At 45.4% G+C, this 27,753-nt stretch overlaps 2 protein-coding genes across 4 annotated transcripts in view; one reads left to right on the top strand and one right to left on the bottom strand.

Moving 5' to 3' along the window:
- Positions 1-27,753, top strand: part of CYFIP2 (cytoplasmic FMR1 interacting protein 2) — a 56,793-nt gene that overhangs the window by 24,775 nt on the left and 4,265 nt on the right. For all 3 annotated transcript variants that reach the window (XM_074915652.1, XM_074915650.1, XM_074915651.1), the window contains exons 13-30: positions 6-131; positions 1,171-1,337; positions 1,613-1,760; positions 2,096-2,249; positions 2,788-2,944; positions 3,670-3,766; positions 4,324-4,400; positions 5,366-5,474; positions 5,814-5,933; positions 6,617-6,816; positions 7,334-7,421; positions 16,028-16,171; positions 17,730-17,820; positions 18,503-18,633; positions 21,784-21,856; positions 22,361-22,455; positions 26,419-26,657; positions 27,139-27,286. In XM_074915652.1, the coding sequence (XP_074771753.1) occupies positions 6-131; positions 1,171-1,337; positions 1,613-1,760; positions 2,096-2,249; positions 2,788-2,944; positions 3,670-3,766; positions 4,324-4,400; positions 5,366-5,474; positions 5,814-5,933; positions 6,617-6,816; positions 7,334-7,421; positions 16,028-16,171; positions 17,730-17,820; positions 18,503-18,633; positions 21,784-21,856; positions 22,361-22,455; positions 26,419-26,657; positions 27,139-27,286 (2,364 nt within the window). The remainder of the gene's footprint in view (positions 1-5; positions 132-1,170; positions 1,338-1,612; positions 1,761-2,095; positions 2,250-2,787; positions 2,945-3,669; positions 3,767-4,323; positions 4,401-5,365; positions 5,475-5,813; positions 5,934-6,616; positions 6,817-7,333; positions 7,422-16,027; positions 16,172-17,729; positions 17,821-18,502; positions 18,634-21,783; positions 21,857-22,360; positions 22,456-26,418; positions 26,658-27,138; positions 27,287-27,753) is intronic.
- Positions 8,258-8,920, bottom strand: FNDC9 (fibronectin type III domain containing 9). Its single transcript, XM_074916517.1, has one exon. The coding sequence runs from the start codon at positions 8,918-8,920 to the stop codon at positions 8,258-8,260; it is 663 nt and encodes a 220-aa protein (XP_074772618.1).

Here is a 27,753-nt window from a genome sequence, read left to right as displayed (position 1 = left end):
TCTAGTACTCTTGGAAGCTGGTTCATCCCACAGATAAATTCTGTAACAAGGATTGCCCAGGAACAGCAGAAGAGTATGAGAGAGCCACCCGGTACAACTACACTAGTGAAGAGAAGTTTGCCTTTGTGGAGGTAGGTGCCAACTGCACAAAAGTAAGAATCAGCCAGGACTGGTTTTCTGTCCATATTCTTCAGGACAGAGGAAAAGGAGGGAAGAACATCTCAACACGCTCAGCTGGTTCCTCATCCCTGTGGCCCACATTAAAGGATTAAGGTTTCTCCCATTCCTGTGGCCCTTAATTTGCCCAGAACTAAGGGACAAATTAAGTTCTTAGGAGCTCCTACTGGGATAGGAGCTCCTACTGGGATAGAAACACTGCACCATTGCATGTTGAGAGCAACTCTCCTCTCTTCCTGATCCTCCTCTTCATATGCTGTGTTTGTGTGCTGGAGATAACCAGATGTGAATCCCTATGTTTTCTTAATATTGCTGTATTAAGCCTCTCCTGACCTAAAATAGGAGTTCAGGACTCCTGGCAAAAAAAAGGGTGTGGGCTTGCAGAGCAGCACAATCTGGATCAACATCAGGAGCTACGTTCAGGCGCTGTGCAAACACAAGAGATCCTCAGCCAGGCCCCAGGACCCATCAACTCTTAGTCTGGCTGTCTGTGAACAGTGGGAATAGTTCTCTGAGCCTGGTTGTGGGAGACCCTCACACCTTCATCTTGCCTTACACAGTCCAAGGCAGTTTGAATATTGCCTTAATTTTTGTGGGTCACTCCCTCCTGGGAGTTGTCACTGCACTCTTGTATGAGGAAGACTGCCCCGGTGCGGGTGCAGGTCAGTGCAAGCCATGCAGCTGCACCCACGTGTGGAGCACGTGCCGTTTCCTGGGATTGTGTGTTATTAAAGATATCAAGAGATCAGGAGTGGAAACAGAGCTTGCCAAGGGATGGGGGCCATTTGCAAGAAGCTGGTGGTGTAAATGCTCTCCCTCAGCTTGTTGTGATCTGTAAAGCATCTAACATCAAAAAAATTAGCCACCTAATTACTGGACCTAAGTTACATGAGTAGAATTCATTTAGTCCCAAATTCTATTAATTTTGGATTTATGGAGCTCTTCATACAGTGGAAAAATAGCAAATACATCTGGTTTTAATTTTTGCTTCAGGTAATTGCCATGATCAAAGGTCTGCAAGTGCTGATGGGCCGGATGGAGAGTGTCTTTAACCAAGCCATCCGCAACACGATCTATGCAGCCCTGCAGGACTTTGCCCAGGTGACCCTGCGAGAGCCGCTCAGGCAGGCGGTCAGGAAGAAGAAGAATGTTCTGATCAGGTCAGTCTGTCCTTGAATGTAATGCAAAGTCCCTGTATTTGTGTAACACATTTGTCCTATATAAGCATGTGGCCCTGCATCCACCTCAGGGTATACAACCAGCCAGTATATCTTGGCCAGCAGCACTTTCCGAGGTAGCTTTTGGGCATGAGTCCCTCAATAATGACAGTGTATGTCCCCACCTCAGATACTTTTCCTCCCATATGTGCACAGCAGTGAATATTTTCATCTTGAAGCAGAATCAAGCTTAAGCACTACTTTCCCACCCACTCCAGTGTCCTTCAGGCAATTCGGAAGACAATCTGTGACTGGGAGGGAGGTAGAGAGCCTCCAAATGATCCTTGCCTGCGAGGTGAGAAGGATCCTAAAGGTGGATTTGATATTAAAGTCCCACGACGAGCAGTAGGACCATCAAGTACGCAGGTATGTAAATGTCCATCTCCTGTGTAGGGAATTAATGGTCTTACAGCCATGTAGGATTCTCCTGCACTGTGGATTAGCAACTGTTTCCATGGTCTGGTCCACAATCTCCACACCATTGTGTGTTAAATGTTGCTTGGTGCCTAATTTGTTGTATAGTTCCCAAAGCCTCCATTTTTAGGGGTCTAATTATTTCTAGCTCAGAAAGGTAGTGGCTCATGGGTGCAGAGAGTAGTAGCTGCCTAGGAGAAGTGTTATTTTTTGTTGCAGAGCACCATGGCTCTGTGTGGTCATGTCTCACTGGAGAGTGGTAACTGCATGTCAACTTCCTTCCAAAGCTTTACATGGTGCGGACCATGCTGGAGTCCCTCATAGCAGACAAGAGTGGCTCGAAGAAGACTCTGAGGAGCAGCTTGGATGGGCCAATAGTCTTGGCCATAGAGGAGTTCCACAAGCAGTCCTTCTTCTTCACCCACCTTCTCAACATCAGTGGTGAGGTTATGGCAGGGGGAGGCTTGCATGCTCAGAAAGGTAGAGGTAGATCAGCTTTGCTCCTCATTGACCTATGTGGAAGATTTTCCTTGGTTTTTCCAAAATGTCCTACTTATGCCTGATTCAGGCATATTTCTAGGTAGTAATCATTACGTGAACAGGAATGAGTCAGCAATAGCAAATAGCCACAGGTGGTAGTTTATTTTCTAGGACTGGAGTTTTCTTTCTGTACCAGACAACCTTCTGAGCCACTGGGCACAGAAGAAATCTTCCAGAGTAACTCTAAGCCGTTGAAATGTTCTCCCTGGAGCTCTTAGTGCAAAAGGAATGATCTTTTCTTTCTTCTTCCATTACATGCTCAGACATCATGGACATGGTCTGGGTTTAAAAACAGGGACATCCTGGAACAAAGTTCCATACCCAAAACCAGTCCAATAAGAGGCTGCAGCAGCTGTCGCTTGTGCACTTCCCTCTCTGCCATCTCCATGGGGGTAACATGGCTGCCCTCCCATTTGGGGGGATCTTCTCTGTGTTTTAGAAGCGCTGCAGCAGTGCTGCGATCTGTCCCAGCTCTGGTTCCGGGAATTCTTCCTGGAGCTGACCATGGGCCGACGCATCCAGTTCCCCATTGAAATGTCCATGCCCTGGATCCTCACGGACCATATTTTGGAAACCAAAGAACCCTCCATGATGGAGTAAGAGTTGATGGGCTGCATTGGGACTGTGCATGTTCTGGGGCTTGGGATTTTGTTTTGGAGAAGGGTAGGCTGGTGATGAACAGTCTTTTTGATGTGGGAGGGAAAATAGATGTTTTTTGACTTGCTGTCACATGAATGGGTACTGTATGAATATCTCGTTAGCAGGCACACACGGGCAGCTTCCTGGCACTGACACTTATGCATCATAAATGAGCAGTTGGCAACTGCTCTATTCGGATGTGGGCACAACTTGGTGGTACTCATCTGCATTCAGCAGTCAGACAGTGTGTGCAGCCACAGGGATGGGGGCCGTGGCTAAGGCGCCTAAACACTTTTTTTATATATATATATGTGATAAATTATGAGAGGAATGGCTGTGATGCAAGTGTAATTACATTCATAATAGCATCATTAGGAAAACTTTGTTTTTCATTTTACAGCCATGCTCAGAGCACTCTGTGGAGTGAGGGCTTTTTCAAGGGCAGAAAAGGAGCAAGTCTTGATTGAACAAGTCACAGTTAGTTCAAATCCAGATCTGTTCTAGCTGCTTCCAGCAGGACACAAGGAGCAAGAGGGAGCATTTGAAGGGCTGAAGGAAGTGAAGTGATAGGAGTGAAGTCAGAGAAAAGCTATTTTTTGCTCCAAGAAAGGTACATGCACTGGCTGCTGTTTATGCTGATATTATGCTTAATTTAAGACATGATCTGTCTTCTTGCCCTCAGGTATGTACTGTACCCTTTGGACCTTTATAATGACAGCGCATACTATGCCTTGACGAAGTTCAAAAAACAGTTCCTATACGATGAAATTGAGGCTGAAGTAAGTTCTGTTCATCTTTATTGTATGGAAGGAGCTCACTGGGGTCACATTGCCCTGTTTGACAGCCCCACCCAGCAGTTCAGTGAATTCATTATAGGAAAAAAATACCCCATCAAACTGAGAAGTCTTTAAAAGATCAAAATTTCCAGATAGCTTTACAGACTCTGCTGATGAAGGGCTTCAGCTCAGCGTTACCCATGGGGAATCGTGGAAGCCAAAGGCTCTCAAACACTGGGGGCATGGAAGAGTCTGTCTGATGGGCAGAGGGTTATGAGACATCAGAGGAAAATGAGAAACTGGAGATGCCTGAGAGAGAAGGATGACTAGGCATGGGGGACTGGGACACGTAAGAACATGCAGAAACTGTAAGAGAGAAATGTAACTGCAGTTTTCTGCTTACCTTTAGCATGTGAGAACTGCAGTGCAGTTTTTAGATAGTGAGACATACATGTATGTATTAAATTAGAGCTCTGTGAGTTGTATTGATCTTGCATGCGTAGGAAGGAGCTGCTCTGTGCTGGTGACACCCTCACCAAGTCTTGTTTTATCTCCCCCAGGTGAATTTGTGCTTTGATCAATTTGTGTACAAGCTGGCAGATCAGATCTTTGCCTATTATAAAGCAATGGCTGGCAGGTAAGAGAACCTGACTGCTGATGATGACTGATGATACTGCTGCATCCAAATTGCTGTTAACCAAAAGGTTCCCTCGAGGAGTAGCTGCTGCAAGTAGATGTAACAGAATAGATTGTCCTTGTCCCACAGAGCTGGTTGTCCATGTCGGACCAGTGTAGATGGGGAAAATGAATTAATGGTGGCAAGGAGTCATGGTTAAAAGTGAAAAAATAATAATTGGCATTGTAAGTAGCTGTCTGTGTGCAGTTTGTGAGAGTAACAGAAAAGCAAACTGGGCCTATTGAAGACATGTCCTTGCTTGACTTCTGTTTGTGTACCAGGCAGATGAGTGGAAATCGCCCATCTTTATGAAACAGGAATATGCACTTGTCCTCACCCTAGTAAAGCAGCAGAACTTGTAAAAGCTAGAAGGGTACTCAGTGTCTTAGATCACACATCAGACCAGATGACTTCTGCAGAATTGCTTTCTCCCTTTTTGGGGAGATAGGCCCTTTGTGACATTTTCTTCATACCAATTTAAAGCGCATGGATGAACTCCAGTGAGAGTCCTCCTCTCATGTCCCCAGAGGTGAAGCAAGTCTTTGGTGTACCTCTGCAAGGAGTTTTGTCTCTAGATCACATCTGGTCTATCACCAGCCAAATGTTCCCACAGCAGATCTTCAAGGAGGGAGCACACCTGTGGGACCACCCTAGTACCTGGAACCAGTGATATCTTTTAGCACAGTCTTTTAGCTTTTTGAATGTTTTAGCCATAAAAGCCTAGAATCAGGGACAACAGCATGGCAGTCCTCAGATAACAACTGCTGCTCTGTGATTCAGTAGTGTAAGCAGAGTTACTGGTGTGTGGAAATTTTTTGGCATTCAGAGCAAGATGAAAAGAAGGATGAAAGCAACTCTGGAAAAGATCCAGAGAGAAGCTGATTAGTGAATGTTTCTTTTTTCCTGACGCACCTTCCTTTTTTCAGTGTTTTATTGGACAAACGTTTCCGGGCTGAATGTAAGAATTATGGGGTGATTATTCCATACCCACCATCCAACCGCTACGAAACGCTGCTCAAGCAGAGGCATGTCCAGGTACAGTGCAAGCAGTAGACTCCTGTACTCATAGCTCTTGGTCTGTTATCCTTTTGTTTGTGGCTGGCATCCTAGTGCTGGGCTCAATGCAGGAGTAAGAAGGGTTGAACCTGTTTCTCATACACCGCACCCAGGGCATTGGGCCTGAGGGCAAAAAGAGTTATGCTCCACATTTCCCTCGTTACCTTTTAAGTAATGATAAACCCCACCGAGGCATTTGAGACACCACTTTTACATTCAAGCAGATTTGGATGTTTGGTTTTAATTTGTGTGTAATTAAAAAAAAAAAAGTGCCTTGTCTCCATCTGTATATAACATGCAAATATCTTCTCTTCCCAGTTGCTCGGTAGATCAATTGACCTGAACAGGCTCATTACCCAGCGTATCTCTGCAGCAATGTACAAATCATTAGACCAGGCCATTAGCCGCTTTGAGAGCGAGGACCTGACATCCATAGTGGTAAGAACTGTTATTGACTGCGAGTATGAATAGTGAGAATAATACATTGCTATGGATACCCAGTCAACTGTCTTCTTCATGTCCCACCTACAGTAGGTTTCAGCCAGCTGTATATCCTCCTTTATGCTGCCAAGTCTCTACTATTTCTAATTATGCAGCTTTAATTGCATTAGTATTACTGGACCATTAAGTATCTGCATAAATCATAAGGTGACAGTCAGCAGTTAGATTTTGCAGAGCTCATATAAGAGAGTCCTATGATCTGGGAGAAGGAAATCTTGACTTTAATTTCCCCTGTTGGATGAAGGCGGATGAGACATCATTTGTGTGTGTACAGGATTTGCTGCCTTTGATAACATTACAGGAGCATCAGAGTCAAGTAGTGTAAAATTCCCAGTTTCCACCTTTGAAGGATTCTGATGTGAAAGCCAGTGAGTGCTCAGTGGGGAACAAATTAATTTTGCTTCCTGCGGGTGTAGGAGATACTGGACCAGGACTCCTCCAGTGGAAGTGCAATTGGCCTCTGCCACTGAGTTAAATTGATGTTTTTAGCATTTGCTACATCTTCACCTGGAAAGTTCTGTGTGGATGTGGATACAAAATCATTCCCCTGGCAGTTAAATCAGCTGTTTCTATGTCATCTTGGTAACACGTTGCATTTGCTGCTGCTTTATGTGCTGCAGGAGCTGGAGTGGCTCTTGGAAATAAATCGCCTGACTCACAGGTTGCTGTGCAAGCACATGACTTTGGACAGCTTTGATGCCATGTTCCGGGAGGCCAACCACAATGTCTCCGCACCCTATGGGCGCATCACCCTCCACGTCTTCTGGGAACTCAATTTTGACTTTCTACCCAACTACTGCTACAATGGTTCCACCAACAGGTGAGGAGAAAAACAAGGCAGAGGGCACCTGGAGACCCTGCTTTTCTTTCCAAAGTGACAAACCTGCCACATGAAATTCATATGCATTGCAGTGGGGTTTTCATTCCCTATGGGATGCAACAGTTACAGCTGAAATGTAGTTAAGGCCCGTCAGCTCCCCTTGGCCCTGAAAACGTGAGTAACAAATTCAAGCAACAAATTTGGACAGTGACTGCAAGCAACTGAGCTAGATTGGTTAGAGGGTTGGTTTACTGAGCAGCAGAGCTGTGGTAGTGACCCATATGTGTTTCTTGCCTGCTGCCAATGACAAGAAACCCCACATTTGGTAGGTTAAACTGACATGGTTTACACCACCGATAGATGGGGGCATGAGTTTGCATTCCAGTTCATGTAGCTTAGGTGATGAATTGCTAACTAGTCTGTAACTGCAGTTCATCCCAGACCGGGCCATATCTGCACTCAGCACAGTTACCCAGGCTCTGACCACTTTCCTCCCCATCTCCCATGCTCGCCACAGGTTTGTGAGGACAGCAATCCCGTTCACACAGGAACCCCAGCGGGACAAGCCAGCCAACGTTCAGCCGTATTACCTCTACGGATCCAAGGTCAGTAAATGAGTTGCAACAGACAGAAGTGGTGGATGTTGGAAGTATTTATTTAGAAAGAAAAAAATACAAGAACCAATTCATTAACAGAATGTCAGGTGCAAATGTGCAGGGTCACATTGCCGTGTGAAACCAAAAAGCCATGCAAGCAGCAGATTTTGTGTGCTTTTGCTATTGCTTTACCGTATTCTTCTCCATAACGTGCCGGTGTTAGAGGATGCCGACACTGCTCTGTGCTTGGTGTTGGCACTGAGACAAGTCACATCCATCTAAAGGCTCAGAAGAGACCAAGTTGGTGCTCCAAAGCAGTGCCCCTCCCCAAGGAGGGTACCGCTCCAGGATTCCTATTTGTAGTTCAAAATGGGAATTACTAAAATACCTGTGTGTGCAAATACAGACTGCTTAATACTGACAAAAAGCTCTTTTGTCAGGCTGCGATAACTGTTTACACAAGCGTTATGAGGGCTTGGGGTGTGATGCTTGTGAAGGATCACTCAAGCATGAAACTACTTGACTGGAGTTTTTTTCTTGTGCATGTTGATTGATGACTCTGAAGTAAACCTACAGCACTGATGCACATTAGCTAATGACACTACAGTCAGCCAAGCCTGTCCGTTCCCAGAGAGCTGACTTGGTTTCTTTTTTAAAAAACCCTCAGAAAATGAGAATATTTTTGTCATTTGACAAAATTCTTTCTCCCTGCAACCACTGTCCCTGCCTCATGTTCCACGCTGGGGCAAATAGCCCTCGTGGACACACAGACAGTCCTGTTGGCAAGAACTGGGAAGGAGCAGCGCAAACCAAACCTCTAAGCAGGGTCTCCCTTTATTTTGCTCTCATTGCAGGCCATGCTGCGGCAAGATGGCCCTTTTATCATCGCTGTTTTTATAGGAAAAAAAGCAGTGGGGGGAGCTATATGGACTCTCCCTTATGAAACTGGAGCTCCTCACTAGCACTGTGGTCATGGGGACCTCCAGAAGCTCCTCTCTCAGTCCGTCGTTCAGTGGCCCCTCTGGCGAGCTGCTGCCTTCGCCCACTTCTTCGGGGCTGGCATCAGGGTGCTTCAGCCTCGCAGCCCGGCGGCACCGTGCAGACCAGAACTGCAGGCAGCCGTAGGCCAGGAGAGCAGTGAAGCAGAGGAGCAGCAGGCTGCTCACCATCCACATGGAGGTGGTAGGTTCATGCTTAGAGTCACCGAAAACCAGAGGGGTTTTGTCCAGAGTGTGGAAGGTGGTGCAGTGGTTGCTGGAGGGGTAAGAGTTCTTGCACGTGATGCAGAGGACATAGATGGTGGATGGTGTGAGTCGGTGGAGGACGAGGGAGCTGAGGGGGTGAGGAACTCGCTCCTCACGGTGGAAGTTTTGGCGTAAGTAGCCAGCGAAGACGCTGTTCCAGTTAGGGCGATACATGACGTGGTAGTAGTTCTCTGGACAGGGGTTGTTCATGGCCCAAGAGACGGTGGCACTGGTGTAAGTGATGTTGTGCACTTCGATGTTCATTGTGCCCCTGAAACCAGATGCAGAGAGAGGCTTGAGTTTCCTGATTCATGTACAGGCTCAAAGTCCACTGATAGCAGTGAAGTCTTTCCATCAGCTTTACTGGCCCTTAAACTGTACTCAGGACTATGCCTGGCTAGTTTAGATTAGATGCTAGGTCTTAGATGGCTAAAATTAGAAATGAGTAATCCTGCTGTTGCCCAGACTACTGTATCACTGTGCTTCATAATTAAAAAGCCCATACTTTATGCTCTAGTTAGATTTTTTTAAAAAACTCTTCTTTCTGGCTAGTTGTTTGTATAGGAAGCTTTTTTAGCTTTTTTGTTTCCCATGGAATAGAAAGGATACTGCAGGTGTGATTAACATAAATTGATCATTAATCTAGCTCCAGCTTGCCTTGTGAAGCTGCCAATAGATATTTTAATTTTACACCTAAATGTCATCTAAAAAGCTGCATAATGATTAATTCACTGGTTTAAGTTGTTGCTGCATTTTCTGTACCTTACTTGTTGCTTAATAGAGTATAAACTCTTTTTGTTCCTTCAGCATCTCACACTATAATATCAGGATCTTACATGTGAAATCTGAAGGTTGGTGAAATATAAAATCAATGTCTTTAGCGAAATACAAATATATGAATAATAAGTACAAAGCTCTCCCCTACATAAAACACACTGACCACTAACAAATTACAGCCACAAATCACTTCAGTACATCACTGCTTTAGATCCCCAGAGTGCTCTCTGAGCCTTGTTGCAAGGTTCTCTCTCCCAACCGGCCAAGTGCTCTGAGCAAGAGCTGCGTGCAATAGAACCGGTTTCTTTTTTTCATTCTTCCTCTTTTATTGTAACTAACTTTCCTTTAATTCGCTCAAGAATCAGCTCATCGTAAGGACTGTTTCAACCATTCTGACATGAAGAGCAGAACAGCACACGCGCCCATCACTGAGCCCTCCCAGCGCCGCGGGCAGCCGCTTACCTCCCCGGGCAGGTCCACGGTGGCCCGTCGGTGCGGGTGAGCAGTGTGGCCACGGGCGGGCAGTGCCTTCCCCTCTTCCCTCCGCTCGCCTCCCTCCTGCCTCTGCTAAATCCCTTCCCCGTGTGCTGCCTCATATTATACCCGTCTGGGGCTCCGTCATCTCTCACCATAGCAACCAATAAGAAAGAATGGGCAGGCATCTTCCGAGTGATTTGGGAATGTTGTCCCTAAAAGCTTCTGCCTGGGAGAAGTATGTGTCCCTGAGGTGGAATAAACAAGCCAGGTAGTTTTGTTTGCTGGCTTGTTTGGGTTGGTTTTCTTTTTTTTTCTCCTATCCACAGTCCCCCACCCCAGCAAGACCCATCACTGCCCCCCAGCACGGTCTGGGGTTAGAGACACATTGGCACATGGTGTGGAATTTGGATCCTGGCCTGCAGTACACACTAATAGCTTAGCACTCAGGGGCCTTGTCTTTAATTCTATGATTTTTTGCACATCTAAACTACTGATTTAAGCCAAAGCCAGCGAGCAGTAGATTTTAATCACTGATGATGCAGCAATGTCCCTTAGCTTTTTAATATTTAACCTGTGTGATGGGAGTAGGAGAGACCTCAACCTTCTGCTGAACTCCCATGGAATTAAGAAAGGCTCTCCTTTGAATGCTCCTGCCTTACAGACAACTTGGGGATGTCCCCTGTCAGAGGGCAGGAGGGAGAGGCAAAGCCAGTGCCAGTGGTGTTCAGGGGAGCAGCTCGAGTCTGGGACCAGGAAGGGACAAAGGTGGCTCTGGGCCTGGTAAGGAGAGGCTCTGAAGAAGTGATTCACTTCTCTCTGAAGCCAAAATATATTTGAGAGAGGAACTTTCCCAAAAGAAATGTTGGTTTGGGGCCTGGAGCTACTCATTCCACGTTGTTCCTGGAAAAGTGCCTGCAACATTTTGAAGATCTTTGAAATATCAACAGTGATGAAATGATGCAAACTGCATCAGGAGGGACTATTGCAATCCTGGGGAGTATGTGTGACCCTTGCTTTTGATTTACATTTTGCAGTTCTGGATGTTTTGGTTTTGTCTTCCAAGATATGTATTCCCTTCTGTCTCTTAGTGAACTGCGGCTGCCAGCGAGCTGAAAACTGGGAGCAGAGATGAAAATAATTATGGGCAGGGATGGAGATGAAATGCTTCCAGGTGGCTTCCTGCCTTTTACATGGCTCAATCCTGCTTGCAGGAGCAGGGGGATAGAGAGCTCTTAGCTGGTCCCATGCTGTGAGTAAAGTACATCCTTGCCTGCAGGGAGAGTAGCTGTGCTTCAGAAAGGTGGATTACACAGGGCGGTAATGTTTTCATGAGAGAACTGCTTTCTTACTGCGTTTGAGTTGTTGAGTTTCTCAGTGTTCACGGTTGCTTCGAAATTAAATTTCAGTTGTTCACAAATAAGATGTGTTAGCAAGAAGAGAGGAAACAGAGAAGAATTGAAGTAGCAGGATTAGGCCAGCAAAGGGTCCTGCTGACTGTTCTGCATGCCATGATCAATACCGCTAGCCCCAGAGAAACCGCAGCAAAGCTTTCAGTAGTGTTGGTATTGTCTGCTCCCAAAATCAAGCTTGCACCAGTTCACACTGGTGATGAGCTTGAAATTCTCATTTCCCAGGATAAGAAGATGCCAAAATCATGCCAATGCCAGGACTGATCCAGCACTGGTGTTCCCCGTATCTGCAGGTGGACTCTGCTGTGGCCCTGCCTGGGACCCCCTTGCTCCTCACCATAGGATTGAAACCTGGGGCACGCTCCAGTGGCTAGCAAACACCGAGCTATTTTCTGTCTTTCAGTCACTTATAAAACACAGCAGGTTGCCAGGTCTCTGACAAAGAAGCTGCAAAATTACCAGCAATCCACTACTTACTGCTTGTTAACCACTCTTAGCTCTGTAAATGCTTTAGATTGGGCTCCATTTATGTATTCTCATGAGCGCTTCTGTTTTTCTTGGCACTGCCGGACCCAAGGTCACACCAGACTCACTGGAAATCCCTGTTTCCCTTTCCCTGGTTGAATTTGCCCCCCTCTTTTTTAATGAGCATACAGGCAGATGTAACCTGAAGGACAGTGCATGCTGCTGGCACTTGTAAAAATAGTGATGGCGTGTGAATGGGATGGAGCCGCTCTATTTTCTGCTGTCGTGTCTGCAGCAACAACACAAAGGCGTTAAGGAGCTGTGGTTGCTGCAGGAGGTGTTGGCAGCGGGGGCTGCTCATCCCTTCCAACCGACCGCGTGGGCTGTGCTACCTGGCTTGACGGGGCCATCAGCTTGTTGTAAATAATAGCAGTGTATACAGTCCTGTAAAATCAGTAGCTGGTATAGTGAGGCATTATGTTGAGACACAGAATAAACACAGAATAAACACAGTCTCAATACAAAATATAAACATGCCTGCTGCATTGTACATGTCCTGTCCATCCCAGCTAGGGAATATGTAATGTTTTTTGCATTAAAGTCTTTAGAGACCCTCCTCTGACAATTCTGGTCAGAACTGTTTTTCACTTTCTAAGCCACCATCTCAGCTGTCACACTTTAAGTTAGGTTGGCTAGGAGCCTGGACCAGTCTCGGGCTGGGTGCAAGTCCTTTTTTGTCTCGTAAGTATACTCCTCTTTTGTTAGCTCTCTATTTTTCCAAAGGGGTTCTGGACAGGCAGTATTATGTGTCTGTTCTCTCTCTCTCTGATGTATTTTATCAGATAAAACTCTCCCTGCCTTCCCTCAGGTGAGCTCAGACAGGTGTGGATGATGGCCAACAAGCTCCGAGACATGGAAATGACAACTGGGTTTTGTTTTGCTTCATTTGCAGCTAAATGTGCTCTGGAGTATCCCTAGTACCTTCTTGAGCTCCCAAAGCAATGTGGGGGCCTTCCCCACATGCTCCCAAGTACGGATGGCTGTCCCTGAGGTGGGCACAGGGTGGGACACCTGGGCTCTGTGAGACACTGGAAACCTGCCCCATGCTGCAAATCCCAGCTTGCCTGCACTCCCAGCCTTCCAGCCCCAAAACCTGCATGTTTGGCCCCAAACCAAAGGTGGGGCAAACCTCCACAGTGTCTTTGGCAGCTGCTGCTTCCAAGAGGCAGAGAGATTAGGGGCTTTGCTCTGGCTCTCTGAGGGGATGGAAGTGGCCGCCCAGCATGGGGGACTGAGCTGTGCCATGCAGCCAGTTTGTACCTTCAGCTGTTTTGTCTTAAAATACTCACTGGTGTCATTTTTTACATCCTACAGTCTTTGCCCCAAGCTGTGTATCTCACCCTTAAATGGAGTTATATTTTTAATTGCTGGCAGAGTATTATTATTAGACACAAGCCTGCTGCTAATATGCTGCGTGTCTCTGTGGAGAGCTCGATGAACCTACCTCATCTCACAGACAGGCGGGGATGAATCATCCTACCCATCTGCAGCCAATGCACATCCTAAAATGTGTCTTCTCCCAATCAGGCTTATTGCCGAGACCCCCACTTGAGGGAAAAGCCCGCCTGAAAGCTGCTCTTCAGTCCCATTATCCCTCTGAGAGGCGAGGGAATGCTGCGAGGTGGGCGGCTGTGCGGCAGCGCCGGCCGCTCGCTGCCTCTACAGCGAAATGTCAGGCCCATTATTGGGAAAACCTGACCAGTTCCTCCACAACTGGGTACTGGTGGTAGCCTATCTCAGGGCACCATGGCATGTGTGCAGACACAAGACCTGTTTCCTAGCTGTGGAGTAGCAGAGGCTTCCAGAAATGAAGGTGGATTCATAAGCCCACTGAAATGGGGATATTTCCTTCCCCCTCCTAGTCTGGACGAGCCACTCGTGTGCTAACCGTGGGGAAATAACAGGGTAAAGGACCCTCCAGGGAGGCATGGAAACAAGGTGCAAGGAGCCATCTCGGGGCCACTTGGGTCACCCCTGCAGCATGGCACTTTTGGGGGATGCCCGGGGCTGTAACAAGGCATTGCAAAAGCCATGGCAACAAAACACATGGCTGGGGTGGGGCCCTGGCAGGTTACTGGCTTTCCCCTGGAGTGATTGTGTTGGCCATTTGGCAAATATTCCAGGCTGGGTGCTACCTGATGTTTAAACAGACACACTTCAAAATATAAACTCTTGCTGTTTTTCACATATATCAGTGTGCATATCTAGTGGCTTTGGATCAGTCTCTACAAAATAGATTTTTGAAGACTTGATTATCTAAGGATACAGATAGAAGCCTAAGCAGGATGCTCAAATGCCATACTTCTAACAGGAGTTGGCATCCAGGCAGCTTTGAAAGTAGACTTCTGTCTGCCTGAATAATTTTTAAGCTCTGGCCCATACTTAATCAGGGCCCTTTTGTTTAGTTTTGATGGGAGAGAAAGATAATGTTCATTGTGAATGAATGCACTAAAGAGCCTCCAAAGTAGCCTTTCTGTACCTAATAGTATTAAAGGGGTTTTTTTAACCTACCGGGACCAGGAGGTGAAATATTTCACAGAAAGTAGGGGACTTTCTAGCTGTGTCTTCTTTCTGCTAGAGGACCTAGGAATTATAGTAGGTGATAAGCTGCTCGACTAGAGCAGTGAGGCTGTAACAAAATGAGCGACAATTAATTAATTGATTAAAGCAACTGACATGTTTAGGAAAGCACGATCAGTACATCAGTCCACTGAAATTCTGTATCTGAGAGCAACTGAAAGTATTTTTCCCATTCTTAGCAAAATGACTTTGTAACTCATTAGTAACTCAAGTGAAGTGTTAAAGTAAATCTCGAGGAAGTGAGTCAGAATCGGAGGACAACCAAAGCCTTCAGGTGGCTGTACTGCAGTGGCTGGGAGCAGCAGTGTTGGACCATAGACAACATTTTATCCTGTTCAACTGCTTCAGCACTTGCTCCCTTTCACCCTCAGCTCCTCAGTGTATGGGTCCCTCTGCTCCCTTGGCTCCATTCCTGGCAGGGAAGGGAATCCCTGTGGAGTGAGGTCTGTGATATATGCAGGCCAGCAAGCCCCCCACTGCCTGAGGGTGCTGTGTGCCTCTAGTACACAGCATTCACACGAGAAGCAAAGTCAGCCTTGCACGGTGTATTTGGGATACAGTTTAATTTGTTTTCTTGTCCTTGTCTAAGAAACATCTTTTGGTAAGCATGAGCCAGGGATTTGACTGTGTTTTGCTGGAAGGGGCACTGCATGCCAGAATCTTTTCAAGAATGTGCTTTTTTGCTGATTACTCAGACTGCAGTTGTAGATGTCGTGGGGGGAGACAACAGCCTTTCTCTCCTGGGCTGAATCATAATGCCAACAATCCTATTGCAGAGTCCAAGCCAAGCAGGCGGTGTCTCAGCTAAATCTGATTTTCAGTATTTTTCTGCAGATCACACAAGTGAATTAATTCCCCCTACTTCTGTTTCCCTCACACCAAATGGATCCTATAAATGTTCCCGTGATAAAACATTGCAGCAATTTCCACATTTCCAAGATGACACTGGTAGAGTACATTCCTGGAAATTACTTTGTTTTCTGCTTCTAAAAATTCTGGGGGGCCAGAGCCCTGGGTACTATTCTCCCTAGACCAGGGTTAGATTCTTGCCCTTTTCACAGTCCCATGGGGATGTCTGTTAAATACAGAGGCTGATGTAAAGCTTTGCAGAATGCAAAAAGGATCTTTTCTGTGTCTCTTCCAACTGCCCTTAAGCTCAGATGCTGCAGTTCCTACTTTTCTTAATAAACCTTATTTATAAAGCATGTGCCTATAGAAAATAAATCTGTCTGGTTAGCTGTATTTAAAGCGTTTCATTTTAGTAGAGAAGGATTTGGGTTTGAAGAGGCAAAGGGACGGTGAACTGAAATCCTTGATTAGGAGTGTATGGGAGAGTAAATTACCTTGGAAATGAAAGTGGTGTTGCTACATATCCTTGTGATGTGATAGTGTGCTGAGATTAGACTATATCTGACTACGTAGGAAGAAAAGCAATCTCTTTGCCACAAGAAGTAGAAGAAATGGGAATTGTCATGGGTATTATTATTTCTTCTCTTCCTTGAAAATTATTTGAAGTGATGGAACATAATACTGTGATAAGAGAATTACTTACAGGTCTGGTAAACGCTCCTGTCTAACTGTCACTGTGCTTCTAATTTCTCAGCCTCTCAACATTGCCTACAGTCACATCTATAGCTCCTACCGCAATTTTGTGGGGCCACCTCATTTCAAGACGATCTGCAGGCTTCTTGGCTATCAAGGCATCGCAGTGGTCATGGAAGAGCTGTTAAAGATCGTCAAAAGCCTGGTAATTCTGAGCCTAACCTTGGTGATGGAGAAACCCCGATGCCTTGAGAGGTGCAGGTTGACAGCTTGGGCTTTGGGTTCAGGGTGTTCACATCTCAGCACCTTCATGTCCCTTGATCCACACGGAAACACTTGTATTAACGGGCTGATTTTCACTGTTGCTGAGGAATCCCACCGATTCCTGTGGGATGATGGAGCATTTCCACCATCTTGAAGTGTTAACTGTGATCAGCCACCTACATCTGGGGGTGGTGGAGCTGGCATGCTGCTTTGCTAAAAGCCACTGAGAAGTGATGGGGTGGGACATGGCACTTGCTGTCCCTCGGCACTGCCTCTGCTGCAGTCTGGGAGACCTTCAAGACACGTGCTAGTGCTCAGCAATAGGGCAAGAGCGCTGTCTCACTGCCTTGTGATACCCTGGAGAGCTGCAGGAAGGTAGAGAGCAGGCAGCAAAACTGAGGGAAACAACTTTTTGAGTTTTTATAAGAAAATTCCTGCTGTATTATTCAAGCCATACTGTCCATTTCCACCAGGTATTCTGAAGCCAGGCTGCCAACAGCCCTATCTGCTTTCTAGTTCTCTCCTTTTTCAGAAGATAAATGTGATATCCACAGACAAATGATCCCATGTGCTCCCTAAGGGCACTGACAATACCAAGCATTAAGGAGGGAGGAGGGAGTGTGCAAAAATATGTAATTTTTCACATCATCCTTTTCTACTAAAACCCTTGCTTTACTGGAAGGATTTTCATTCATTATAAATATTTAAATTCTGGTTTGACTGCAATAATGTGATTTTGAACTTGTCTAACAAAGCAATGTAAAACTGAAAATCTCAAGCATATATCCAGTTTCCCTACTGTAAAGCACCGTAGTTACTGAAGCATTTCTCTCTTAGTTGAAAATGCTGTAGCTGGTGTGTGCGATCAGACAGCATTCGGCACAAAGATTTGATGTTTGGCTAAATAGTCTTTAGTGCATTATCCCATATAATGTATCTACAGGAGGCAGGTGTATAACTCCAAATGACAGCAAGTGCTTTTAACTCAGAAATATACTTTGCTTTTGTCCATATTAGTTCAAAACGTCAGATCTGTAGAAACTTGTTCTACGTGCATGTAAATTCTTTTTTAAACTCTTGAGTATCTAGTGATCATTCCTGAGATGGAAGGAGCATTTCCTGTGCTGAGAAATGAATCCTTTAGCAGCTTTGATGAAATGCTTTTTGGATTAGGAGCACAAGTCCAGCTGGGTCTAAGAATGAACCTTGTTTGGATTTCAGCTGCAAACAATGCAAACACAGCAAGCTGTATTTTGAAGTAAAAAATCCATGCAGCTGTGATTTATTATTTGGGAGGAAGCTCTAAAAGCACTCTAACTCCAGACACTTGAGCTGTTTTTTGTATTTGAATGAAATCCAAATTAAGCAAGTTCTTCTTGGACTCCAGCTGAAGTTTCATCCTGTGCTGTCAGATATGGACCTGTCCACCACCAGCCTCTTTCAAAACCAATTCCAGAAGAAGCCGTTATTCCAGTTTAACCTCCCCTTGTCTCCAACAGCTACAAGGCACCATCCTGCAGTATGTGAAGACTCTGATCGAAGTAATGCCCAAGATATGCCGCTTGCCAAGACATGAATATGGCTCTCCAGGTGGGTGCTACAGATAAATGCTTGAGCAACAGCTCTCCCACATGCTGGTACAGCATTTAGCCAGGCACACACCAGTAATTAAACAAGGTTTGGCACCCAACGTGCCAGTGCAAACATGCAGCCAGGCTTCCTGAGACAGACTTTCAGCTGCTTTGCTGTTGATACTGAAACATACATAGGAAACTTTTCTAGGAAATCTGTTGGAAATTTCCCTTTGAACACACAGATAATGGAATGTCTTCTGGTGGCCTCTGTTTTATTTTCAGGTTTTTGTAAGCTTTTGCTACTGTGGGTTCACTGATGTTTTTCAAAAGCTCTACTTAGATGATGTGGAGTTTTGCAGCAAGACTGCAGTCTGGTGTTGAGCTGGATGGGGAAACTCTGGCTGGTATACGTGAGCCAGCACCAAGACACCCATTACAGTCCTGAATCTCTTTTTATCTCTGATGGGAAAATCCAAGGACTTTGTATTAATTGCTCCCTATTGCCCCAGGGTTGCTGAAAGCAGGATAAGACACCTCATGCTTGTTCTTCTCAATACCAGTCTCTGTCTGTCTGTTTAACAGTTACAGCTTGCAATTTGTGATTAAGGAAATAACAGGCACTAACTGTCTTTTTTATCCAAGTTGTTCGGGGGTGATTCTGCTCTTGCTTTTCTGACTGTCCTTCCTTATCTTTTAAGGCATCCTGGAGTTTTTCCACCATCAGTTGAAGGACATCATTGAGTATGCAGAGCTGAAGACCGATGTGTTCCAGAGCCTCAGAGAAGTGGGCAATGCCATTCTCTTCTGCCTCCTTATCGAGCAGGCTTTGGTAAGGCAAAACCCCCTGCACCAACAGACTGTACTCGAAATTGCCAGCTCAAGAATATAAGTGGAAGTGGGTTCTCCAGCAGAAGAGTTTGGGAAATGTTACTTTCCAGCTTCTCATGTGCTCAGGCTCTCTCTGGGACTGTGTTATTGGGGTCTGGGGGCATGTCCATGGGGATGGTGTGCACTGGCACCTGGTCACTGACATCTGGGATTGCTGAAGGAGAATCTGAATACTGGAAGATCTAGATTTAATTCTTGGACCCAAAGCTACCCCTTCGTCATCATTCTCAGAAATAAAAACAACTGTAGCTTATTTCTAGATTGTAAGCTCTCTGGGGCAGGGATCGATACTTTTTTTATATACATATTTGTACAGTGAGAAGTAGATTTGAGCCCTCTGCTCTTTTGGGGTGCCAGTGCAATGAAGAAAACCCATTTGATTCTAGTGGTGATAAGGATAAAGAAATCCAACAGAAGGGAGATCTCAGAAGAGCTGATGATACACTTCCTATGGCTTATCTTCACTGAAAGCTTAGTGACAGTGAAGTGGACAGTGGAGTGACAACTCAGTATTGCCCCCTGAACAAGTGTTTTATATGTGCACAAGTCTCAGCCTCTCAGCTCATGTGATGCCCTTTCTGGTATGGGGCAAAGGCTACGGCTGAGTGCCACACATCTTCTTAGCTTTTAGTTTTTCATGCAACAAATTTACTTCATAATTAATTATCTCACAGTTTGGCCTAGAGCCAACTGAGGAGGGTCAACAACACAATTTTACATTAAAAATGCATGTTTCGTGTCGTAATGGTTTTGGCAGGGTTGTTTCAGTTTTTCCAGAAATATTTCAGAAAGACTTCCCTAGCATAAATTGGGATTTCCAAGCAAAGCCAGAAAGTTTTGTTCAGAACAAAACCAGAAGAAGGTTCAAAGATTCCAAGTTTTATCTAACCACATAGCACAGGGAAAACTGAAAATCTCTACATGTCCTCAAAATGGCTATTTCTGCCCTTGCCTTTGCATTTTGACCCCAGATATAGAGACTTCTAGTTCCTGATACGGTGTATCAAACACATTCAGTGAGCAGAAGTTGCATAAGGTTAAGAAAACTAGAGAGATGTATATCACCTAGCAGCTTGACTTTATTTTATAGAACGACAAGAGTAGCCAACTATATCCTGGCAGTTTCTGTTCCTTTTGTGGCTTCGTCACCGCTTTCTGCTGTTCTCAGTGTTGGATTTGATGCTGGATGTACTTCATTTGCCTTTTCCAACCCATCTTTAAATGGACACTGAAGGGACACATGGTGGTTTCTTGAACAAATCCTTCATTTCGATGCAAAAATGTTCCTCCAGTCCCAGGAGCTGTACATCAGCAGTATACTGGCATTTTAGAATAGCAGAAAATAAAGAGAAGACAACTCTGAGAATTTGGGGGTCTCTTTAAGGAAGGTTGCCCATCAAAGTCCACGCCTGCCCACTTTCCTTGCCAGCCAAAGTCTCTCCCTCTCTGATCCCTTGTTTTTCCACACAGAAATAGATTCAGAAGATAAAGCCATTTTGCATGCAGCAGGCACTGGTTCTTGCTCGCTGGGAGATGTCAGATGCATAGAGCCATCAAGTAACAAGACTGTCCCTCTAATGGAGCTCTTACGAGCAGGAGCGATTGCTTTTACAGTGCAGTTATCTTCATAGCTGTCAGAATGATCTAAGGCTGGTGGCATTTGCTGGTAGAGACTGCTCTAGTGAAGATGCGCAGCCTGCTCCATTCTACCCTCTTTTTATTGTTTAAATTTGAGGAATGAGGGATTGCTTGGGACTAAATTTCTAAGCAGAATTACTTACTCTCAGGTAATGGGCCTTGGGGAGGAGATCTGTTAGTAACATGACTAATTCTGGGACACGTATCAGGTGAATGCAGGCTTCAAATGGGGAAACTATGCTCTTTATCAGAGGGAAACAGCAGTGAAAGAACATTCATCCAGGAATGAATAGTGGTTTGCAAACAAAATAACTGAGGTGACAGGCACACTCTGTTAGCATCAGCATCTCTCTGCCCATGGAGGGATCCCGGACTGTTCCTGTCCCTCCAGCACTGTGTCACAAACTGCACTCCCACAAACTCACTCCCATCCCAGCATCCATGCGCCAGTACAGCCTCCTGCAGCTCCATCCCACACTGTCCTCTCCCTCTTGGCTGGAAGGTGGGCTGTCCACCCATGCATCTCAAACAGACCCAGCCAAGTCATTCCATCTGGCCCCCAGATATCTTTTGCTGTGCTGTCATGACCTGCTTTCAAGTGTGTCCAAATCTCTACAGTAAGCTCAGAACTGAAAGCATGTCCTAGAACTAGACTTTTGTAGGAGCAAACTAATGCCTTGTTGTGACGCAATACCTCTGTGTTGAACAGCTTTGGTTTCCTTGCTGCTGTTTCCCATTGCAGACTCGTATACAATGTATTGTCAGCCATCGCTCCTCAGTCTCCACCTGCCTATTTCTAGGTTTCTCCTCCTTGTGCATCTGTGTTTGGGATTATTTTTTCTCAAGTGCATCGGCATGCATTCTCTCAGGTGGCATCTCATGATGTTATTCCTCTCTGGACTTCTGTATTATTCTCCCTGGTGCCTACACCACTGGGATTCTGGTCTGGTAGCCCTGGCTGAGAAAACCATATGAACAATCAAATAATTTCAGACCAATCTATTATGTACCTATTTGAAGTAGAGCCATGCATCAGTGTATTTTACATGTACAGATCCTAAAATAACTAAGCCAAAGGGCAATTTCCACCTGGGCACTCTCTGTAAAAATAAACAGCAGGAAGTCATCAGAGTATGATGAAACTGAAACCTCCGTGTTCTTTATCCCCTCTTGGAGTGCTAGTAAGTGGGACAGAAAATAAATATAAAGTTCTGGCTTTGTACAGGCAGGAAGTAACTTGTTTGAGTTAAGGAAACTTCCTGGCTTAAATTGAGTTTTCTTCCAGTTTTAGTTCATTTCGGTTCAAACCATTCGCATTACTACTGAGCTGGGTTGGATTTGAGTAGGTGCCATAGATATGAATTGTTGTAGTGTTGCCCAGGCCCCTGAGCCCTACAGTCAACCCCTATAGGTATTTTGTAACTTACTTTATCTTTCTTTCTTCCTGCCTCAGTCCCAGGAAGAAGTTTGTGATTTGCTGCATGCTGCTCCCTTCCAAAATATTTTGCCCAGGGTCTACATCAAAGGTAAGAAGCTGAGAGGGAAGCAGTGGACAGACTCATAGGTCTCTGCCCAGAAGCTGTTTCTCTCCCATTTCTGCTGAGGGTTAGTTCTGGCCCTGCTTCCCCCTCCAAATAAATAAGTGGATACAGCCAAAAGTCAGGTGGAACAAAAGCCAAGGGTGCGTTTTCTGTAGCCTAGTTACAGACTGAAACCTTAGTCAGTTTGGGGGTTCTCTTAAGGTTTTAAAGCCATTTCACAGCCTCTTTGGAGAATGACAGCATGAAATGTCCAGGAGTGATCAGTAACAGGGACATGCTTTTGAACATGTGTGATTAAGCTGCTGCTGAGACTGCAATCGCACATCCCTCCCTTCTCTGCATCACTGGTTCCCTCATTTGCTGTCGGTTTGGCTCATTGATCCAAAGTCTCGTTGGATGGTTGCTGGGGGGCAGCTCTGAGCAAACTCGGCGGAAATTGCGGGTCTCCACTTCCTCCTCTCATTTCACTGTTTGCTGCTCGCTTGACAGAAGGAGAACGCTTGGAGGTGCGCATGAAGCGTCTCGAAGCCAAGTATGCCCCACTCCACCTGGTTCCCTTAATAGAGAGGCTGGGCACTCCGCAGGTAAGGATTTCATTGAAAGGGATGGCTGTTGAAAATTCATAGCAGTCCCCAGATGGCCTGTTTGGCCTTGGGAAAGTGATCCTTTTTTTTTTTTTTTTTTTTTTCCCAAAAAAACCATCAATCGGACAAGAAAATCGGAATCCTTGCCCTAGCAGACACCTTGAAGGGAAATTTGTGAGTGGGTCCAGAGATGGTGTGTTGCTGTCTCCAGTCTGGAGAATTGGCAGGGAGCTGTAAGGCAAGCGTGCTAGAAGCCAGCTCTGAATAAGAATAACTCTGAAAAATTCTTCTTCTCCATTTTAGGAAGATGGAGAATTGCTGGGGTGGTTTGAGGGGAAACTTTGCAGGGCTCTCCCTGACTTAAATCAATTGCCATCACTTTTGGAGATTCCATTTTAGGACTGCAGTGTGGTCCATTTTTAAGCTCATCCCTGTCAAGGAATACATCTGAGAATGGTTTCCTCCTAGCACATGCTTAGAGCTTCAGCACATGCTTAAAATTATGGCTCCATTTAAGTGTCTTCTTGAGGTGGGTCTCAGCTTGGAAAAGATCTCTTGTGCAGAAATTGAGTACTGTTAAAAATATCTCCATAGATTGATCAATATAATGGGCAAAATTTGAGCTCCATTGATATCAATAGCAAAACTTCCACTGTCTACTTATCCCACTACTGACGGGATAAATATCATTCAAAGTATTAAAGGAATCAACACCCTTTTTCTGTAATGTACTGCCAAGGAAATGGAACGAACACTCAGTTGTATGAGGTGACAGATCTATGGCAGGCAGAAAGTTGTTGATTTTTTTTTTCTTGTTTTTCTGATGGATCAAGGACATTTTGAACTTTGCTTCATTGGAAATCATACGAAACAAAGAAATTGGCTGGATAACTGAGGGCTTTGTCCTACTTTGCAGACATTTCTCTCACTTCCCATTGACTTCCTTTTAAAGGAGACACTCGAGAAAAAGAATTCACCTCTGTGTTTTTGTGTCTTTGTGTTGGTCTTTCTCTCTCTCCTTCTTTCCATGCAAAATCATCATTGAAATCTGCTATTAGAGTCCACTCGTTGCTTATCCCTGCCATAGTTATGATGGTGATGAAAACAAAGGTATTTCATGTCCTGCTAAAAATTAATTTTTCCGTAAACTGTTCCCATACTCATCACACAGGTACAGTTGAGTACCAAACCTTTTTTGAGCTCAGATGTAAATGAACACAAGAGTCACTTTCTGTAGGTGCCTCCATAACTTCTAAGCTTGCTCCTTGTGCAGTTTTGGACATGCATTTTGGAAATGCAGTTTTGGACACAGGCCATATGGGATTTTTTCCTGCAGAACGCATAAGTGCCTTTTAGCAGCTGTCCAGAATCTGAGCAGAAGTTGCCTGCTAGATGCCTCTCCCACAAGGTGGCCCTATGCATTTCTTATAATTACATGCTGTGAAGGGGCTGAGCCAGAGGCTGCTGTAGTTAGTGGGGATCTATCAGTCTTTGCAGGCTTTGGTACAGTTCTTGCAAGCTTGCCAGTTAACAAGCTGTAAAAGAGGTATGGCACAACTGGATTTGTTCAACGGCAGGAAACGTGTCAGTGACTGTTGTAAATAATTGTTTTGCATTGGGAATGCAGAAGCAGCTGTTTGATAGGTGATTCATAACAAACCAGGGGAGTCAGAGTGGTTCGTTAAAGGAATCCTCTCCCTTTCAGTGCTGATCATAGCAGATTTTCAGAAGTGCTTGGAAGTAATGGGAGCCTTTCCATTTGAAGACAGAACGAATAATTGAGCCATCCCAGTGGTATCCTACAACAATTTTATCTCGAGAGCACCCTTCCTCTCCTGATCTTAGAAATCGGTGCTATCCCAGACTGTGAGGCAGATCTGGCCACAGGACTAACAGCTCTCCAGCTGCCTTCACCTCGTTAGACACCTACCCAACAGTAGTAGTCCTGTATCAAAGACTGGTCTTATGGTGGTGAATTTTAGAACCAAATTCTGTCTGTGAATGTGCATAACTGAGTGGCACTACATCCTCTGAAAGCCAGATACATCCCTTTCTAGATTAAGATTTCTTCAGAAACAGCATACTAAGATCATTGGACTAATTTGTTCTCAAAACTACTTGTTCTGTCACTGTATCTTAGCAAACAGTAATGCTAACACCTAATTTGTATTTGAAATGGCTTTACTTCTACTGTGTCCCCATTTTGCCATCGTAGTCTAGTGTGTGCAGATGCTAATCTGTGCCCATAATAGCTTGGAGCAGTTTTGGAGAGAAAAAGTGTACAGCCTTTAGTTATAAAAGCAAGCTGGATAAAATAAATCTTTACTTGCTAAGCAAACATATGCAAGTGCATGCCATGAAACCAGTGATATAATTCCTGTGTTTCACAGATCTGGGGATCCCAGACCCAATCTGATCTCTGCGCAGCAATGCAACTTTCCCTTGATATTTGCTATTAGTTGAACATTAATTGATCTGAGGTTCCCAGAACGTCCTTGAAATTGTGGCACAAGCAGGAATTGTAACGCTTCTAATTTCAATAGCCACCAAACTGAAAATGCTTTAGGTTACTGCCAGCATAAACTAATAGTCAGGAAAGGGGATGTGCAGGCACATTCATGGTTTTTTAGAGTCGAATGAAGACGATCCAAGTAAACTGAGCATAATTTATGTTCTTAATGTCTGGCCAGGACACATGCCTGCCCGTTGTGCCAGATGCTCTAAGCCCCCATCGTGATTCTAATCACGATGATGTTTTTATAGGCATTACAGGGACAGCTGGAAATGGAGCAAATGCTTAAAAACTACTTAAAGCTCCAGGAAGTCCTCTGGGATAGGCAGGGGGTTGGTAAATGTCACACCTGCTCTGCATGCCTCTGCCAGTGTGCTGAGAGGGGTAGAAGGCTCTGCCTGTGGGGCCAGGGCACTGTGGCAGCCACCCAACTATCAAGGTGGGCACGGCAGAGCTGCAGCCGCCCACACCCACGGGCACGACCTTGACAGCACTCGGCTCCCATTTCCCATGTTATTTTTGGCAGCGCTGCAAAGAGAAGTCAGTAACGCTGCTGAAATGTCAGGAAATGGGGCAGCTAAGAGGAAATCAGGGCAGCGAGCAAACTCCACACTTGCACCCCAGTCCCACCCAGTGAGCTCAGTGGGGTCAGTGCTCCCGTGCCAGGGGGAGGCCCTGATTGCTTATTTAAAATGCCCTTTGTTTTTTTTCTCCAGGGGAGCGATGAGGCTGAAATGAAGTAAATTCTCTTTTAATTTTCCTCTAGTGTAAAAGCTAAATGAACTCCATCCAGTGGAGCCATTCCAGATTTGTAAATGTAAATCTGAGTGGGGATATCACAGAACTTCTCCACACATATAAAGCTTCCACATCTGGAAAAAAGTATTATTTGACTTTCTTATAAAACACAGGTTTTCCAGTATTAAGGTTCCAGTGGCTTCTCATCCTCCTCAGAGATTTTTAACCCTAACTATAAAAGAAATCAAGAAAGCCATAAGCTACCTGTATTTTAAAATGATGGCAATGTCCTGGGAAGCAAAATGTCCCTGTTCTCTCCTGTTTTATTTTCATAATCTGCAGAAATCATGAAATTAAACCCATGAACACTGAGTAGCACTAACAGAACAGCATGCTAGCAGAATTAAGGATCAGTATTTCTGATCAGAGCTTTGCCTTGAACTTTTGTTTTCTGACGTACATAGTTATTTCAAAAGACAGTTAGGTTGGTGAAATACAAATGAGCACAACATTAAGTCGTCTTCCGTTTGAGGAATGAGTATTCTCTGGTGGGGAGTGCCATGGGAGCAGCCATCAGAGGTAAGGTTGGACTAGGCATGGGATGTGTGTTAACTTTGAAAAGAGCCAGGGAGACCGGGAAGTGTTAAGTCCAGCAAGATGGTCCATCTGTATTACATTGTCACTTCTGTTTCTTTGGTTGTCCTCCTCCTCAGCAAATAGCCATCGCCCGGGAGGGTGACTTGCTAACCAAGGAGCGGTTATGCTGCGGGCTCTCCATGTTTGAGGTGATCCTGACGCGAATTAGGAGCTACCTGCAGGACCCGATCTGGCGCGGGCCGCCCCCGACGAACGGGGTCATGCACGTGGACGAGTGCGTGGAGTTTCACCGGCTCTGGAGTGCCATGCAGTTTGTGTACTGCATCCCCGTGGGCACCAACGAGTTCACTGCAGAGTGAGTGTCCATCGGCTGGCTCTGCCATTAGTGCCCCCAGCATGCCCTCAGCCACAGCGACAGCCTCAGCCAGCGTAGAGGTGGAGGGGGAACGTTGGTCCTTGATGAAAGGACTTTGTTGGGCGTGGACATAAAGAGATGCCCAGAGAGCTTTCTATCTGAGCAGCTGGGAAAAAGAGCAATGTAAAGGAACATGCCTAAGGTGAGAGGCAGAAGGAGATGGACCAACAACCCAAATCAGAGGCTAGGCCTTCATCCATCTTACCCTGTGATGCACCCTTGCACAGCCTGGCCCTGGTGTAATTCTGCATATCTCTTTCTGAGTTCACGTTCTCTCGGTGTATACCTACTTTCTAGGAGTAGGACTGAATCTGATTTCCTTAGAAATTCACCAAGGAAAGTTCCTGGTGCTGTGGTAGGACTTCTCTTACCTAACTATCCTGTCATCTCTCCCCACCCCATCACCCTGTCCTCCTTCCAGGCAGTGCTTTGGAGATGGTCTGAACTGGGCAGGTTGCTCTATCATTGTTCTCCTTGGGCAGCAACGGCGCTTTGACCTGTTTGACTTTTGCTACCATCTGCTGAAGGTGCAGAGGCAGGACGGGAAGGATGAAATCATTAAAAATGTGGTAAGTTGAAGGGTGAACTCCCAAAGGACCTGAACCAGCACACTTCTCTCTGTGTTTTCTGTCTTGCTTTGTCTAAACTCAGAAATTACAACCATGCCTGGTGTTAACCTTATTCAGACTGGACACACTCGCTGTGAGATTTCCATCTGCAGTCTCAGCAGAGAGGCCAAGGTTTTAATTGGTTTAACAATCGAATCTTTTTTTTCTCCCAAAGCTTTTCCCTTCTTCCTGGGGTTGGGAAGCTGGAGCCAAAAAGCATGGTTGTAATTTCCAGCAGCCATCCTATGATCTCAGTGGCTTTATCAATAAGCAGCTGGGAGTCTTGAATGGTTAACTTAGGACCACTCACTGACTTTGTTAATGCTTTGTCTTGAGTCATCAAACCCTGTAATGAGTGAGTCACTGGTCCCTGGGAGGTGCTAAGTGGAACTGTAACAGGCGTTAGAGCTGCTTTGCCTCAGCAGAGG

The sequence above is a fragment of the Athene noctua genome, chromosome 12, assembly GCF_965140245.1.
Source record: "Athene noctua chromosome 12, bAthNoc1.hap1.1, whole genome shotgun sequence".
NCBI lineage: Eukaryota > Metazoa > Chordata > Aves > Strigiformes > Strigidae > Athene > Athene noctua.
The sequence above is the reverse complement of the archived record's forward strand: the minus strand, read 5'-3'. Positions and strand labels throughout refer to the sequence as shown.

Coding starts and splice junctions, on each gene's coding strand:
- FNDC9 (XM_074916517.1), bottom strand. CDS start 8,920: ATGAACATCGAAGTGCACAACATCACTTACACCAGTGCCACCGTCTCT.